The 19,033-nt window shown below is 42.0% G+C and overlaps 1 protein-coding gene across 2 annotated transcripts in view; it reads right to left on the bottom strand.

The window, feature by feature from the left end:
• LOC138259339 (uncharacterized) overlaps positions 1-19,033 on the bottom strand; it is a 640,620-nt gene that overhangs the window by 334,665 nt on the left and 286,922 nt on the right. For both annotated transcript variants that reach the window (XM_069206979.1, XM_069206981.1), the window contains one exon: positions 18,128-18,291. In XM_069206979.1, coding sequence (XP_069063080.1) covers positions 18,128-18,291 — 164 coding nt within the window. The remainder of the gene's footprint in view (positions 1-18,127; positions 18,292-19,033) is intronic.

Genomic DNA, 19,033 nt, shown 5'->3' with positions numbered 1-19,033 from the left:
TGAAGGGCTACCCAACCTTAACTTGGAAGCCTAATTCCCTGCTACGTCACCCTGGAAAGGGGTTGCAGGAGGACAGTTCTTCATAGTTGAACTAGAGTTCCTTTAAGCATTCCCAAGGACACTCGGGAAGAAAGCTCGCTAGTTAAGTTGATGAGAGGGGTTATTGGATAGCAAGTGGGTGACAGGGCATGACACTAAGGTCTAGAGATGAATAAGTCAAAATCATCCCAATCAGAGATAGCATCCAACACAAATAAAATCCTGGATATATAAGAACTATATATATATATATATATATATATTCCCCTAAAAAAGACAAACGTTACAGGGACGTTCTATTTAGGCTCACATTTTAAACATACAAAAATCACAGAAATTCAGCAGTTCAAGTTATTTCAAGTAACTATAACTCACACCCCCACCACACACAGTTTTTGTCCTCAATATTACTGCAAATATTGAATTGACATTATCAATGATGTTATCAAAGATGTCATCAGTGTTGCAAAATGTGGGGTAATTAGCAGTGCACGGTGAGGGTGCATGTTCTAGTTACCTTAGTGCACGAGCTATAGATACTTTAAAGAACTAACTGCAACTGTTGAAATTCTATGGTTTTGTACGTTTAAAATGTAAGCCTAACTCTACCATCCCAGTAACCACAGCTTTTATTTGAGTGAATTTCTATGTTTTTTTAATTTCTATTTCCTAACTATAATGTCCATGTAACTGTTGATTTTTTGCAGTCAATTTTTAAGGTTTTGTTTTAGCGTAAAGTAATTACTATATGTTAATCCAAACAGTCACGCGCACGGCCTTCAGGCATGCACGGCGGAAGTTGGCAGCAAACCTGTGCGACGAATGGCCTTTGGCCGTGTGCAGCCAACCCCCTATAACCACCCTACCCCACGCTCCGCACAGCCTTTGGCACAAACCGCATCAGCAACACACTTTTTGGGAGGTTGCCACTAGGTAGTTATAGTTAGGACCATGTTTCCATATGATAAGTGTTTGAGTTACCTATATCTTTAGCAATGTTTGACAAATATTTACAACATTTAACTCCCCCCGGCCCCTCTCCCCCAACCCCCACAACAAAAAGAGTGCCCTGGTGATTCAGGTTTGCACAGAAAGTTTCGGGGCGATTCAAGCGGGGACTGAGGAAAAAAAAAAAAGGAAGTCCAAAAAAGTTGCATTTCTCATGTTAATTCCTATAGGACCTTTAGGCACCACTACAGCCTGAACCACTGGATGGAATTACACAAAATTTGGCAGAAAGCTACCTTTCAGTACGCAGAGTATGCTTACTTGGTGTAATTCCGTTCAGTAGTTTGAGAAATTTAAAGAAATCCAAATTTGTATATCTCTGGCAGTGAGGATTTTGCAAATAATGGTGAGCTTGTGCAGGGAAATGCACAGCTCTGATTGCTTGTCAGCACTTCAGCCAGGAAGAGGTGGCAACCATCTTGGGACTCTGCTTCAGCCAAGTCCCTCAAATTATTTTTACAAAAAGTAATGGGCCAGGGTAGAGACACCCTACTCCTTAGCTCCGGTACTGGGGTCCAAAGAATTGGAGAGGTAGAAACTGAGAAAAGCAGTTGAGGAGCCAAGAGGCTACCCTCATATTGGAGATGGACACTAAAGAGCCGCCGGGTCTGAATACTGATGGAGTTATTTAGTTTCGTGTGAAACACTGAATTAGTGACATGTGCCAATAAAGGATTAGTATAACTGGACTTGTGCCAATAAAGATTAGTAGAATTTGATAGTGTGGGAATAATGATTATACCCCTTCAGGGGTCTCACCTCTTACCTGAGAGGATATATACAGATAGGCTATAGCCCTTATCAGTTTCCAGTCCGGATATTGCATGTTGAAACTTATATCAATGAAATTGATATATCAAGTCTTCCTACGAGTTTTGAACTGGTCTAATTAAGTAATTGTTTTTATTTGTATTATTATTTATAGAAGCGGAAGACAAAGAAAGCAATCAATTTACTCACTGGGGGATAGGAAAAGACTGGTAAATCATCAGGGTGGAAGAATCAATAGGAAAAAAAAATGGTGTAGTTCTACTCATTTGGAATATCAGAGTAGATGAGGAACAAAATATGTAATGATGTGTATGACAGTAATATAAATAATAACTTTCACTTGATATTTGCTAAATAGAGGTAATATAAGCTTATGGGATGAACTTAAAAACTATTGAGTCTGCATATAATCAGTAAATACATGCATTGTGAATCATAGCATAAGGATACATCATTTATGTTAGGAGTACTTCCAAGATGGTGACAGTTTCGGAGTAGTAATGATAGTCCGTCAACAGTGTCCATGAAATTAACAGGGAAATGACATATTAAAAATGGTAAAATGGTGGAGGAGTCAGCAACAACATTATAGAATGGTGATCAAGGCTCTGTTGAACAAAAATGTGTTAATTTATAATTGATTGGATCGCTGATGGATTAATAAGTAATGTGAAAACGCTGTCGGAGTGCTGCGCTGGCACGACAAACGTTTGGGAGCACTCTGTAAGTGTTGTGGAATGAAAATATCTATCTGTGTCTCTGTCTCTAAATAGTTGTGTATGTTTCAGGTTGATTCCCAGCTGGAAGGATCTCAAATTGCTGGAAATGATCCCTAACCTTCTTATTGGGGGTGCAATCCTCATCCATAGAAAGGAACTTGGTACTGAAAAGTGGTGGTCTGTGCTTACACCAGGCATGCAATGAACGCTAGAGGAGAATTGAAGAGGAACAAGATTTTATATATCGATATAGTGATTCACTGAAGAAACCAAAGGTTACAGGGACGTTACAGTTAGGCTCACATTTTAAACGTACAAAACCATAGACATTCACCTGTTAGAGTTTTTTTAAGTAACTATAACTCGTGCCCTAAGGTAACTGTAACTCACTCCCTGGCCATGCACAGTTTTCTCATTAATAATTGTACTGCAAAATGTTGAAGTGATTATCAATAATGTTCTAAATATCTAATGAGTGCTGTAATATCTGGGGTAATGTAATGCATTTCGAGGGCATGAGCTATTGTTACTTGAAATAACTAACACAGATGATGGTCTATGGTTTTGTACATTTAAAATGTGAGGCTAACTACAATGTCTAAAAATTATTTTTTATTTTTATTTTTTACAGTGAGTTTATTTTTTTTTTTTTTACTGTAAAGTAATTTTAATTACTATACGCTAACCCAGCCCATGTCACGCAGGGCCTTCGTCCAGCACCTGCAGCCACACCCCTATAACAACCCAAACCCTCCATCAAGGTTTGCATATACTTTTCAAGATGAAAATGCAGAGATAAAGCACTTGTATTCCTGACACCATGCGCACGAAATTTGGATGATTAGTACTTTACAGAAGTGGAGCTTCAACTTCAGGACGTGCTATGTTTGTATCTGCAGATGCTTCGAGTTAATGTTGAATTTCTGTGAAATGAGCACCGTGCCTGAATGAACCCTGTCCTGCGTATTAATCCAAGAAGAGGTAAGCATTTTGTGCAGAAGTTCTACCCAACCGGAGTACTTTCTACTGGCTAGTTAGTGATTGCTACCTCCTTGGGTAAATGTTTAGTTCATCTCCTACACAACAGCTGCTTAAATGTCTCCAGTGACATTGTGGGTCTGTAAGGTTGGCAATGGGATTGTTAATCAAGCGTCTCCATCAGATAACTTTAGAAGGTGGAACTGCAGAGAAAAAACAGTTGGATGATTTACTGCACTGCCCCTACATCGTTATATTGGCCCCAGGTAGATGGTGGTACCTGGGGCCTGGTGGGGGTCCACGCAGCCCCTCTCGATAATTTATTGTTGAGCCGTGGCTAGGTGGTGGTCCCCAGGGCTTTAATACAGCCAAGGGGACCCCCTGCAGCCCCCCATTCAGTCATAAAAATGTATATGCCCCCAGGTCCTGGCCCACCAGGGGACAAAATGAAAAGCAACCACAGGAGACCTCCCTTGCTTTTTTTTAAAAAAATTCACAGCGAAATTCACAAAAAATAATTTGGTGTGTTTCTGGGGTGTCTGGTGGGTAGGGTAAATGTTCCTGGCTCCCTTTTCTTTTTGAGACTTCACTGAAGCAGGGTCAAAATGGCTGCTGTAGGAAGTTGGCTCTGTATATACTATTTCAATGTAAGAAATAGCATGCACAGAGTCCAAGGGTTCCCCTTAGAGGTAAGATAGTGGCAAAAAGAGATAAATCTAATGCTCTATTTTGTGGTAGAGTGGTCGAGCAGTAGGCTTATCAGAGGGTATTGTTAAGCATTTGTTGTACACACACAGGCAATAAATGAGGAACACACACTCAGACTTACTCCAGGCCAATAGGTTTTTATATAGAAAAATATAGTTTCTTAATTTATTTTAAGAACCACAGGTTCAAGATTTACAAACAATACTTTAAATTAAAGGTATTTCACTCAGGTATTCTAGGAACTTTGAACCATCACAATAGCATGTACAGTTTTGGCACAAATGGCAATAAGCTATTTTAAAATTGGACACTGCAAAATTCAACAGTTCCTGGGGGAGGTAAGTATTGGTTAGTGTAGCAGGTAAGTAAAGCACTTACAGGGTTCAAAGTTGGGTCCAGAGTAGCCCACCGTTGGGGGTTCAGGGCAACCCCAATGTTACCACACCAGCAGCTAAGGGCCGGTCAGGTGCAGAGGTCAAAGTGGTGCCCAAAACGCATAGGCTTCAATGGAGATAGGGGTGCCCCGGTTCTAGTCAGCCAGCAGATAGGTACCCGCATCTTCGGAGGGCAGACCAGTGGGGTTTTGTAGGGCACCGGGGGGGACACAAGTCAGCACAGAAAGTACACCCTCAGCTGCACAGGGGCGGCCGGGTGCAGAGTGTAAACAGGTGTCGGGTTCGCAATAGGTTTCAATGGGAGACCCGGGGGTCTCTTCAGCAATGCAGGCAGGCAAGGGGGGGGGGCTCCTCGGGGTAGCCACCACCTGGGCTAGGAAGAGGGCCGTCTGGGGGTCACTCCTGCACTGGAGGTCAGATCCTTTAGGTCCTGGGGGCTGCGGGTGCAGTGGGTTTACCAGGCATCTGGTTCTTTGAAGCAGGCAGTCGCAGTCAGGGGGAGCCTCTGGATTCCCTCTGCAGGCGTCGCTGTGTGGGCTCAGGGGGACAACTCTGGCTACTCACGGGCTCGCAGTCGCCGGGGAGTCCTCCCTGTAGTGTTGGTTTTCTGCAGGTCGAGCCGGGGGCGTCGGGTGCAGAGTGGAAAGTCTCACGCTTCCGGCGGGAAACTTGTGGTCTTTAAAAGTTGTTTCGTTGTTGCAAGTTTGTCTTTGTGGAACAGGGCCGCTGTCCTCAGGAGTTTCTTGGTCCTTTTAGATGCAGGGTAGTCCTCTGAGACTTCAGAGGTTGCTGGAACCTGGGGGATGCATCGCTGTTGTAGTTTTTCTTGAAGTGGGGAGACAGACCGGTAGGGCTGGGGCCAAACCAGTTGGTGTCTCAGTCTTCTCCACAGGGCTTTCAGATCAGCAGTCCTCCTTCATCTTCAGGTTGCAGGAATCTATCTTCCTCGGTTCTGGGTGCCCCTAAATACTCAATTTAGGGGTGTGTTTAGGTCTGGGAGGATAGTAGCCAATGGCTACTAGCCCTGAGGGTGGCTACACCCTCTGTGTCTCCTCCTGGTTGGGAGGGGGGTCACATCCCTAATCCTATTGGGGGAATCCTCCATCTGCAAGATGGAGGATTTCTAAAAGTCAGAGTCACCTCAGAACACCTTAGGGGTTGTCCTGACTGGCCAGTGACGACTCCTTGTTTTTCTCATTATTTCCTCCGGCCTTGCCACAAAAAGTGGGGGCTGTGGCCAGAGGGGCGGGCATCTCCACTAGCTGGGATGCCCTATGGCGCTGTAACAAAGGGGGTGAGCCTTTGAGGCTCACCGCCAGGTGTTACAGTTCCACCCAGTACAGGCTTTGTTCCTGGTGACAAAGGCACTCTCTCCCCATGTGGCCAGCAACATGTCTGTTGTGTGGCAGGCTGGTAAAACTAGTCAGTCCACACTGGAAGTCGGGAATGTTTTCAGGGGGCATCTCTAAGATGCCCTCTGGGTGTATTTCACAATAAAATGTACACTGTCATCAGTGTGCATTTATTGTGCTGAGAAGTTTGATACCAAACTTCACAGTTTTCAGTGTAGCCATTATGGTGCTGTGGAGTTCGTGTTTGACAGACTCCCAGACCATATACTCTTATGGCTACCCTACATTTACAATGTCTAAGGTTTTGCTTAGACACTGTAGGGGCATAGTGCTCATGCACTTATGCCCTCACCTGTAGTATAGTGCACCCTGCCTTAGGGCTGTAAGGCCTGCTAGAGGGGTGACTTATCTATGCCCTAGGCAGTGTGAGGTTGGCATTGCACCCTGAGGGGAGTGCCATGTCGACTTAGTCATTTTCTCCCCACCAGCACACACAAGCTGGCAAGCAGTGTGTGTGCTGAGTGAGGGCTCTCCAGGGTGGCATAAGACATGGTGCAGCCCTTAGAGACCTTCCCTGGCATCAGGGCCCTTGGTACCAGGGGTACCAGTTACAAAGGACTTACCTGGATGCCAGGGTGTGCCAATTGTGGAGACAAAGGTGCAGGTTAGGGAAAGAACAATGGTGCTGGGGCCTGGTTAGCAGGCCTCAGCATACTTTCAAATCATAACTTGGCATCAGCAAAGGCAAAAACGTCAGGGGGTAACCATGCCAAGGAGGCATTTTCTTACAGCTGTCAATACTTCCTGGCAATCAGATCTCTGCACGAAATCGGGAGGATTTGTGAAGTGTTCGCATCTCTAGATAATAAAGGAAAACCACATTTGTTTATCTCCAAAACTACTGAACGGCTTTACACCAAAAAAAAAAAAGGTTGCTTTCTGGACCACGAGCTACCTATCTGCCAAATTTGGTGTCCTTTCATCCAGCTCTTCGGGCTGCAGTCAGGTCTAAAATCCCTATGGGAATGAACACAGAAAAAAAACATTTTTACCCTTTTTCTCAGCCCCCGCTTGACAGATCACCCAGAAAATGTTGATGCACAACAAAAACCAACTTGACACTTTTTTTGGAAACGTTTGTGAAGATTCGCCAAAGATTCCAAACAGTGCCAAAGATATAGGCAAGTCAAAAAATGGTTTTTCTAGTGAACCTAGGTCCTAGCCATAACTACTTACTGGCAACTGCAAGTAGGAAAGATAGATAGCTAGAAAGATGGATAGCTAGATAGACATATATAATTTCTCAGACTCAGAAACAACATACCTCACACCCCACAGACCATCATAATACACCACTCAATCAGACGTGAGCATCTCCTGGTAGGGTACAATTTTTTTTAACTACACATTTTGGACCTAGAGAACATGTCCTGTGGAACACATTGAATATGGTAGAGAAGGGAGGGTTCTGAGGGATAATTTACACAGAGAATTCAGGTCTGATCTGATTCAGATTGTATGCTCTTAGTTCACTAAAATGAAGATTGCTGCCTCATCGTGTGTTACATGGAAAAGGCCAGCGGCAGCTGGTGATCCTTTTAAGTGCTTGAATTTCAGGAAACCAGTCAGTTCTCCTTAAAAACGGGTTTTGATTTTGGGGTGGGGGAGCAGGGAAAAAAAGCAAGTGGGGTGGAACCATGATGCCCCCAACGGCAAGCCACTGCTGGGAAAGCAATTTACCAGTCACGCATGGTGTCATGGGACCGTGAGAATTAAGACACGCAGTTAGGGTGAGGACTAAAGGAAAGAGATTATGCAATCAATCTGGGATGTGTTAGCGTGTGGTCTTTATTGGCTATGGGATATTGAGAAGTTAGTTGAATGCTATGTTTTGGAGAATAAAGACGATTGATACAGGCTCTGTATGTGTCATGTTTTTGTGTGTGTTCCGGGCTGAGAAGGACGCAACAATTGGTGACGAGTAGGAGATACACGCCCCCAAAGGAAACAGAACTGCTCTCCCTAACAGTTTGCATGAAAACATGAAACTGCATGTGCGTTTCACATGTGCCCCAGGCTGGTGCAAACAAGCCTGAAGTTGGCGCATGGAGTGCAAGCTCCACTCCAGCCCGTACAAGGCCTCGTGTAGCAGTTGAAGGCCTAGCAGAGAGGCAGCATTGAAAAAGCCAGCCAAGACTTGCTGACTGAAAAAAAAAAAAGGTGCTGCGCCACTACGCCAAGCCATCAGCCATACAAAGAAACGCTAAAGACAGTGACAACCAGGTATGACAACGGCAGCAACAACCAGAGGCGGCTTGAACACACTGCTCACTTATCAAAGTCACAAATTGGTAAAAGCTGCGGAAATAGCTTGAAGAAATGACTTGAACGAAACAGAGATGAAAGCAAAGACCAGGACATGCAAGAAAACAAAAACGTACTCACCATTAAAAAGGAAGGCGGCGCCACAAAACCCATGAGTCAGTCCAGCGACCCAAGATCAGGCAAGAAGCTGTTACTTCCAGAAAGCGCAGATGCAGGTACACAACTAGCACTGCCTAGACAGCACATACTCTTAAAGCCTGGAGAAAGGTGTGAACTACACAGCAGCCGCATTTTTCAAACTTCTGCTACTATTTACACTGCTAAAAAACAGAATATATGCATCATGTGGAACACATGGAACAAGACTTTTGATGATTTCATAGATGCCCTAGAAGAAGTAAATGATGAGAAAATCATAAAATACTTAAAGATTCTTGCTGGTGATGGAGAGAAAGAAGTGATAAAGACCTCAAATGGACAATGTCATACCATCAAATCAAAGAAGCTTTAGGAGCCAAGTTCAATCTGTTTCCGAATGTCAACTATGAAAGGTACATTTTCAATCAGATGAGACAATAAGTTGGGGAGATGATGGATGGTTTGTTAAGAGACTTAACGTGCTCTAACATTGCAGGTTTAGTGAATTTAATGATGAGAAAGCCATGCACCTCAGAGTCATTAATGGTCGTTTGTTACACTCATTCAGATGACGCGTGTTGCGAGAGAGACAGTCTAGAAAAAGTACTGATGGCTGCCAGAGCTGAGGAAGAAGCCAATCTGGAAGTGGGGAGAGCAAAAGCTGAATCGACCACGGTCAAAGACTAGACTAGCACTGAGAAGGCATCCATAATCTGACGTATCCAAAGAAAGAACAACTTTCCGATGTGAATTTTCGTTTCTGCATGAGGATAAATGTCCAGCCATTGGACTAATGTGCCAGGGGTGCGGAAAGAAGAATCCAGGTGCACCATGGAGAGACAAGAAAATGGATGCCAGAAAGCTCCAGAAGCATTGTCAAGATGCCCACAAAGACAAAAAGCAACCTCAACTGAGATGTGGAAACCAGACAAAGTTGACTGTCATCAAAATCGCCCTGGCCAAGTTAGCCAAAGTCACCATCGAGTGACAATGAAGAGGATGAATGTGCAACGATCATAAATTAAAAGGAGTAATGTGCACAAGTGAATTAACAAAACAAAAGAACTCATATGGACATTGCCCCAAGATCAAACTCAAGGTCAACGATTGTCCCATAACCTTTGTAATTGATAGCAGTCCATCAATCAAGATCATGTCAGTCAAACAATGTCACCGTTTGACACATGTACTGTGTTTTAAAGCACCAAATATGAAGGTGTATACATGGGCTGCTTCAAAACCACTACGAAGTCAAGGATCATTCACAGCGACCTTGCTGCACAAGAAGACATATGTGCAGCCCCAATTTACATTCAAGGTGATCTATCTAGTGCCTGCTTACTTAGTTTTGCAACTGCTGCTGACATGGGACTGATATCTACCAATTACAACCTAAATACACAATCTTTAATTGTGCATCAGTTCCTGTTCCATGTCCTAGGAACGCTCAAGACGGAGAAGAAACTCCACATCAGTGAAGACCTGTTGTACAGCAACACCACAGGATAGCATTTCATCTGTAAGAAGGAATTAGAAGCCCTGCTTAAACATGACATCATGAAGCACTGCACTAGTCCCACACAATGGGTGTCGCCCATAGTGGTAGTGCCAAAAAAAAGTTGAGGTGCAGTGTGCACCTCCGTGTGGATACGCCAACCAAGCAATCAAGAAAGGCATCCTGGTCTGCACTTTGCAGATAGGATTATACAGCTGAATAGAGCCAAAGTCTTACCCTCTCTTGACGTGAACAAAAGGTACCATCAACTCGATCTGGAAGAAAAACGCAGGTACAGTACCACTTTTTAACTCATATTGGTTTGTTAAGATACAAAAGACAGCTTTGGTGTGTCATCTACTGTAGAAATATTTCAAGATGTGATACTTAGAATTATTCATCCTGTTATAAATGCCTTCAATTACAGTGATATACCGTGTGGCGCAACACAAAAAACATGATAAAGCTCTCAAACATGTGGGTCAGTTACTTACAGATGCAGGTTTCATATTAAATGCTGAAAAATGAGAATTTAATAAAACAAAACTGAAATTCTTTGGCTATGTGTTTTCACAAATCCTGATAAAGTGTGAGCATTGTCTCGCACAAGATGTATCAATGGTACAGTACTTCTTAGACATGGCCAGCTATTATTCACAGTACATTCATGATTTTGCCAGAATGAGTTCTCCATTGTGAGACCTGACAGAACAAAATGTTCAGTACCGATAGTCCACTGAATGTGATCACAGTTTCAAGAGTATAAAACATGCGATTGCAAATGTGACTGAGATGGCTTGCTTTGATCCTTAACTGCACGCGATCAATGTTGATGCGAGCCTAGTGCAGCTGGGACCGATCCTTCCTCAGCATAGTGACAACCAAATGTTCTGAGATGCATCATAGCATAACCAAGTCAAAACCTGTCCAACACAGAACGGGCCTACTCCCAGCCAGACAATGAAAATCTAGCTGTAGTATGAGCCTGTGAACATTTTCATGTGTTTCGGTATGGAAAGCATTTTACGATCGTCACACCACTAGGCATTACTCACCATTTTTGGAAATCCAAAAGCCAAGATGCCCCTTTGAATTGAAATGTGAGGGTTGTGTCTACCAGAGCACAACTACACGATGCACAAGAGAGGGAAGCATCAAAACCCTGGTGATCTCTCACGGTGCCCCTGCAGTGGGCACATCTCTACATCACAAATGCTGAGGTATAAATCAATTTCATTGTAAAGTCTAGCACACCTGCAGCTCTGTCCATTGAGCAGATTATCGCCACCACAAAGGACGAGAAGGACATGCTGGCCCTTAAAACATTATCTCAGCACAATCATATAGACAGAGTGTTCGACCTATAGGGGACTATACTGAATTCCAAAAACACTGAAATGTGCAAGATTAACTGTCACCAAAGAAGGCATTGTGCTAAGAGGATTCTGGTTTGTCATACCCGTGAGTATGAGACAGCAGTTCATTGAACTTGCTCATGAAGGACATCATGGCATTGTAGCCACCAAGAGGGCCCTGAGAGATCAAGTGTGGTTCCCTCGCTTGGACAAAAAGGGTGAGAGGGAATTCATGTAATTGCCTGTCTCCCACTGTGACCAAGCATCCACTATGTCTGATCTTCCAGCGCTTGCGTTGGAGAGAATAGCTGTTGACTTGTTTAGAGCCTGGGCAAACAGACACCATCTCATCTAGTGGTAAATATGTCAGACAACTTGCAAGAAAATTATTGAGTGGCTAGACAACAAATTTGCAGTATGGGCATACCGACACACAAACCTGTCAATGGTCAGCTCTTCAACGCTAAGAAGTTTAAGGAGTTTCAGACGAGACTCAATGTCAAGCATTAGTAAAGCACACCCTTGTGACCTCAAGTCAACAATGGTGTGGAATAATATATGGGGACCCTGAAACAAGTGATCTAATGTGCCTCAGTGGAGGGCATTGAGGCAAATCAAGCATTGTGCCAAGCCTTCTGTGCCTATCCGTTGACTCCTCACTCTACTACTGGTGAGAGTCCTGCCATCCTGATGTTCAGGAGAGCCATAAGAACCAAATTACCACAATGGACCACTGAGTGACCTCTAAAAGATGACAAGGTTCATTCTAACACTGCTCGATGAAAACATATGCTGATCAACAAAGGACTTGCGGAAGGTAGTGTTCAACATGGGTGGCTGAGTTCTCATCAAACAAAAACTGAAATGAAAGAGATCCTTCATTTGATGTTGAAAGTCTTTCAGAGGAAGAAACAAGTGATAATAGCGCACTGACATGGCAAATCCATTACAAGGGACTTGTCCCACTTCAGACATCTGTTTAGGCAATTATCGGTCCCTGCATGCCCAGAGGAAGCTGTTCCACTAGAATGTACATATCAGATGTCAGACTCTGTACACTTGGTGTCCACCATGGATACAACTCAACTATCTCATGTCACTCTGTCTGGACGAACTGTGCAAGCATCCAGGCGGCTTATCGAGGAACAGTAATGCTGCTATTTGTTCATGTTTTTGTGTGTATTTTTGTTTTATTCCTGGTCCTTTGATATACTTCCGTAAAATAATTGCTGTCCAGAGATTTACATTTTTAATTTGTGTTTTGTATCATTAGAGAAGGAATTTAGCTTGGGTAGACATTGCTAATCTGGGCCAATTATTCTTGGTGACATTTTTTAAAATGGCGGATGTGTTGCAGTGATGATGTAATATTTCAGGACCCATGAGACCTATCTACTTCATTTTGGTGTCAAAACATAGGTTTTAGGGGTCAAGTAGTCTTATAGAGACAGAAAATAACTCATAAGAGAAACCCTTCTGCCATTTTCCAAAATGGCAGCTCTATAATGTGTTTAGCCATCATATTGGCAATTTATTTTAATGTTTTTGTTTCAGGTTTTCAGTTGATTCAAATTCGTAAATATGGCAAAGCAGGTGGTAGCACAGGATCTTTACCTCTTGACAGGGTGTTTGTAACTACAAAATCTGAGGACTCCTTCAACAAAGAAAAATGGGTCATATGCCAAACTAATCCTAAAGAAAAGCTAACAACTGTGGCTGGACAGAGGAGAGTTTGAGATGCTGCAGATGTAAGGCAAGACCAAGTTCACAAAAGATTAAAATTGATGGGCGAAGAGGATAAAATATTTTATCATTTGATACAAGGGCTACAAGTTGTATACAATGGAAAAAAGCCTGGAAAAAATGTCAAACAATAGCAGAAACCAGTCAACCAAAAGATTGAGTCTTCTGAGAAAGCAACAACCATCAAACCCATTGCCCATCCACTTATAAGATCGATGGCTACTCCTTGTCCACCTCCAACAACTGATCAGAAAGCAGAGGATCTTCAATGTGTTATCTGTGGCTTACCCAAACCATGGGCCAAAGGGATTGATGCAACAACAAAGCTCAGAGTATGTGAGTCTCAAAGGGAAAACATGTTTTGATCTGCAGCTAGTTTCCTCCAAGATTACGTTTTCTGATGAGTAGCTGATCCAAACAGCGAGGTAAACACATTTGCAGCGGATCTGTATGCTCACTCAAACTGCATGCGTGCATACATTTGAGAATATGAATGTACAATGAGCTCCCAGCAGCAACATAACTTCCAGCCTTCAGTTAAGTTTGCACTCTTTGAAAAAGCAAATGAAGTTTTAAAGTCACTCTTGAGTGCTGGCTCTGGGTTCACATTCAGATCTGAGAAATATTGGTCAACATTGATGAAACTGTATTGATCCATAATAATTAAATTTTTCTGGCAAAAATGTACAGTGATAATTTGTTTGGAGAAGGAGCCCCTTAGTGTTCTCAGCTGATTTGACCCCTGAAATTCTTGCTGCCAAATAAGATCACAAGATGCAGCAAAATCAGCAGGAACCATTTTAAGAAATGTCCTAAAACATTTAGATTTAAGGACAAACTGTGTGATGCCCCAGAGCTCCGCAAATCATGGGAGTCAACAAGAATGCCTTAACATTTTTTATATAATTGTGTAATATCAACAAAGCAAAACTGTTACAAACTAAAGTTCTTGAGTTCAGAACAGAAATCGACAACATTGATGACGGCTTTGAAGATAAGCGAAGAAGTGGAAGACAATCCCATGAACCGACAGGCTTATGCTGTACAAGTGTACTGTCTTTTCCATATAATGTTTTATGAATTACATCACTGCAAAAAGAAAACTCTGCTACACATATGACGACTTCCCACCCATTCTATGGCATGTACAAAAGTAAAGAGCTAATCCCTTAAATGAATAGGATTGGTTTATCAACAAGTTATAATGACAGTACACAGGAGGAACTTGTTAACAGAAAATGCATAAAGAAATGAAGCTGCAAACTTTTTACCCACCCGTCTTGCCACTTTGTGCAAAATCACTACAAACCATCAACACATCCCAGTCTACCAGAAACTTTCAAGGCGGCTGAGGAAATGGATCTTCAACCCAATGCTGTGGTCGACAAAGCTGATTTAACTGAATTTATCATATTGCCTATTCGGTGTGGATTGAAGGGTGAACAAAAGCTGGTTCCTCTGTGGGCTGGAATTCATGCTCTGATCTCCTAGAGTACCATCCCACTGAAGAAGGTTGGGTTTTTACCAGTAATACCATCGCCAGTCAAACTACGCAACAGTATACACAACTCAAACTTTTTTCCAAAAAGTGCATGTTCAGCTTGAAAGTCAGCCTATCGTGCCAGTTCTCTGTGATGGTGTTTTCCCTATTGTAGCAAACATTTCTATGAACGATGCAGTAGAATTTGATGATCTTTAGCCAAAAATAAGCATTTTCCACATGACAAAAGTTGTGTTGCAGTGTGCAGAATGTTATCTCGGTGGATGTGGCATAAACTATGCACTTATTGAGGCTGAAATCTTTAGAGCAAAACTGTCCAGTCATTATTGAGAGGAACACAGTATGTTAGTTTGTTACAAGGTATGCTGATCATATCTGATGTTATAGAAACATTGTGTTGGTATGGTTTCTGGAACAAGAATGACAAATTAGGTGTTGCATATCTTATCTCAGAAGTGAACAAGGCACAGGGTGCACTTCATTTAAAAGACATAATGGAAAGCCAGGCAATGTTCAATACACTTAGTACAAAAATCAGAAACCCCAAAATCCAAGTTGAGAGTTTTTCAGAGAATGTGAAGAAAAATCAGATCTGTGCAAGTACTGGGGAAAGGTTTTACACATGACAGCTCTAATGAAAAACTTGGTACATACTGACTGGGAATGTGATTGGGAGCTATACCTGAAGACTGTGGAGTCACTGATTACTGTGTTTTGTGAATTCAATTGCATAAACTACCTGAGATATCGGTCCTGGTATTTAGAAAACGTGATTAAGCTAGAGGTGTTAAAAACCCATACCACTACAGAACATTCATCCAAAGACATTTTTATGGGAGAGAGGGAAGGTTCAATGCTGCGGCTCCAGGTATAAAACTGAAACAGACAATCCAGAGATCACAGAAAAGCTCAGAGGGAATTGTTGGTCAGACATGTAAAGTTACTTTTTTGCTCAATGGCAGCTAGTTTACCATGAAATCCTTTCTATTTTCAATGATTTCTGAGCGATGACAAATTCAAAATTAATGTACTATCTTGAAACTGTTCCTCACCACAAACTTGTGAGGAAGAGGGCAATGTTTTAATAAAAATGTTGACAGCCTTCTACATTTCATGCATGCAGCAGCAAGGAAACCCCTTTGAAATGACTATACAAATTTGTGACCAAACAAATTGTGGATAATGATATAAAGACACATCTACTAGATGTCCTGGAACATGGATCAAAACTATACTCATAACTGAAGCAGTAGAGATTTGTATTGAAAGAGAAAAAGCTGTTTGACATAATTACTAAAGCTAAACTTCCACGCTTTAATTGCCATAGTAAGAGTTTCATCCAACCAGCTGCTACAAAACAGGTTAGAAAAACAACTTTCACAAGCACATAGAGAGGTGAATGTGGAAAAAGAAAGGGGTGAATTTATCATGGACAGCTTGTCGCATGATGATCTTCCAACCAACGCATTATTTGATGGAGATGCTGCAAACAAACCAGTGATGCACAAACTTGTGCAAGAGCTCCAAAACAAAAAAGCCCAAAAAAACTCACTCGAGGAATTTAAATTCAAAAAGGTGTCCTCATTGAAAACTGCTGTTGTTGTGGACTATATGTCACAAATGTGAATGGTAACAATTTAATCCAGGCAAAACTTCAGAGAGGTTGTTCAGACTGTTCTACAGATCTCAAAGTCAGTGTGAACCCTGCAAGAACTGCACCTTGTCTTTGACAGTTATCTTGAACTATCTGCCAAGGAATGTGTGAATCAGATGAATGCCTGCACGTAGAAAAATTGACCTTGCCTGCCTCAAAAATTCAATACCTATACCTGTGCAACTTGATACATTCTGGTCATCAACATCTAACAAGATGAACTTGGAGATGTAAACTCACCAAAACATTGCTGATGCTTTAGTGAACAATGAATTTCCAATTATTGAAGGTGCACTATTGTCAATGAGGAGTTGGTACCTGCAGAGAGAGGTTCAAAAGGTATGGGAAATACTGTTCAAGAACTTAACAGCGAATTGGAGGAAGCTGACCTTTGTGTTGTGCCACATGTTGAGTGGGCTGTTCGAGATAGTTTCAGTCGTGTCATTGTACTGTCAAATGACAGATATTGTGCTTCTCACATTTGTTGCAATGTTCATAAGTCAAGGATTGTCAGAGTTAAGGATACATTATAGAACAGGTGAGAAAAGACACTTAATCCCCTTTATATTCTGTTCAAGAAACTTGACCCAGAGATGCCCAGTATTCTTATTAAGGCACATATGCGTACGGGTGATGAAATGAGCAAAATTGGGGCTTTAACTGCTGAACCTGTGAAGTTTGTAAAACATTTTGCTGAGACAGAAGAATAAAGTGACTTTAAAGATGTAGAAAAATACCTTGTACGTGTGTGAAAAACGAGTTCTGACTGTCACATTTGGTACAGTGAGTTCAAGAGATCAGTCCCACTAAGTGACCTTCAACCGCCGTCATATTCTGTGCTTGGACACAATAAAAGAGTGTTCTACTGATCAGAAGATGTGTAAATGTTTTGGATTATGCATATTTAGCTAAAGATCCATGTGAATTTGGTTGGTAAGATACTGATGAGGTGTTAAAACCTATGAAATTTCTATAGCCTCTACCACCCACAGAACCTACATGTACTTGCAAAACCTGTGCTACAAGAAGATGTCCCTGTCGATAGGGTCTTCTCAAATGGTCAACATTCCGCAAATGTACCAGGAGCGATTGCTGAAACAAATAAAGTGAACTATAAAATGTGTCCAAAACAGAAGAGATGAAATTTTTTTTCATTCTCTGACCATAACCAGAACTTGGTGTATACATAAAAGGATTAAAAAACATTTTTGTTTCATTTCTATAGATGTTTCCTTTCATCTATAATAGCCACCATTTTGGAAAATGGGAGAAGGGTTGCTCTGAGGAGTTATTTTCGGTCTCTATAAGACTACTTTACACCTAAAAATGATGGTTCGACACCAAAATGAAGTATATAGGTCTTGCGGTTCATCACTGCAATACATCTACCATTTTTAAAAATGTTGTCCAGAAAAAAATCAGCACGGATCAGAAATCTCCACCCCGGCTAAATTACTTATCTAATGATCCAAAAAACATAATAAATGAAAATCTCTGGACAGCAACTTTATTTATTTTTTAAAAGAGGTATATCAGGGGGCCAGGATTATTTAATAAGGTGGGAGGGGGGAGAGAGATGCAGTGTCTTGGGAGTCTGAGGTTTAAGACCCTATGGCAAGGGGATGGACTCAAGAAAAGGGATTAAGGAATCAATCTGTGTTGTGTTAGTGTGGTCTAACAACATGAATGGTGTACGTTAAGGAATAAATGTTAGATACGAACTCTGTATGTGACGTGTTCTTGTGCATGCTACTGGGCTGTGGAGGGTGCAACACCATATTACCAGGTCTGGAGAAGTTTGGATTTTCTGGCAATGTTTAGCAGCAGTGAGAATTTGCCCATTGTGGAAGAAAACAGGCAAGTGACCGCAGCAAAGGACACTCACAAATGAATTAAACATTTCAGATTCACCCATATAAAGAGAGTTAACCACTACGTGGACTCACCAATCTCAGAAGCATGTGCCACCAACGTTTGCATGACTGCCACCTGAAGCTGCAGCTGCCGCTCCGTTATCCCAGTTAATTTCTCGTTGGCCTCTAGATTGCGAAAGAGGTTGGGAGCAAACACCACCGCCAGGTTTGCCAAATCCATCTTGTTCTCGTCGCATCTGAAGTAAAATTAAAATAACATTTGCTTTAGGAGGTGCCAGTAATGTGAAGTTACAAAACTTGCATGCGTCTCCAACAGCAAATCACTGTTTTTTAGATCATAAAAGTGTTACTTTGAGATTAAACAGACCGACACAATAAAATCTAGTGCCCAACAGTGCATATTTACATATCCCGATGACAATCACGCAGGAATCTGTAATGCAGATAATTCACTTATTTAAGCCCAATTTAAAAGATCAGTTTCGGGAGGCAAAAGGCAATGATTGACCCCCCCAAAAAAGTAGTAGAAATTACACTGGCCACCATTTGGCTCACCCCCATAACATCAGAGGTGAACCTTTGTCTAAGCCTTTGATTATTAGTCCATTTCCTGGCGAAGGGGTGGAAACTATAGAAAATTAACCTCACTCTGAGACAGCCCTGCTTGATTTCCATTTCAGCCACAGCATTCAGGAATTTCAAAGATGATGGTGAGCAGATTCAGGGCCAGGCGTACCAGAGAAAAACAGACTATTTAGAGTCCACAGAAAGGAAATAAGAGGTCAGTCTCTTCAGTCACTTTGCGTGGAGACTTATGACAAAAAAGATCAGCAGGCCCAGAAAACTGCCCGTTAGACAATTTTAACTGTTAAACGTTCTGCTTATTCTGCAGGTGTACAAGAGGTTCCACCTGCTTAATACCTATGGTCCCCCCCCCCCTTTTAAATCCTACACTTTTAGAAATTCTGATTTTTTTTT

This window comes from Pleurodeles waltl, chromosome 9, assembly GCF_031143425.1.
Source record: "Pleurodeles waltl isolate 20211129_DDA chromosome 9, aPleWal1.hap1.20221129, whole genome shotgun sequence".
Classification (NCBI taxonomy): domain Eukaryota; kingdom Metazoa; phylum Chordata; class Amphibia; order Caudata; family Salamandridae; genus Pleurodeles; species Pleurodeles waltl.
Note: the sequence above shows the minus strand (reverse complement) of the source record. Positions and strands in the feature narration are given on the sequence as shown.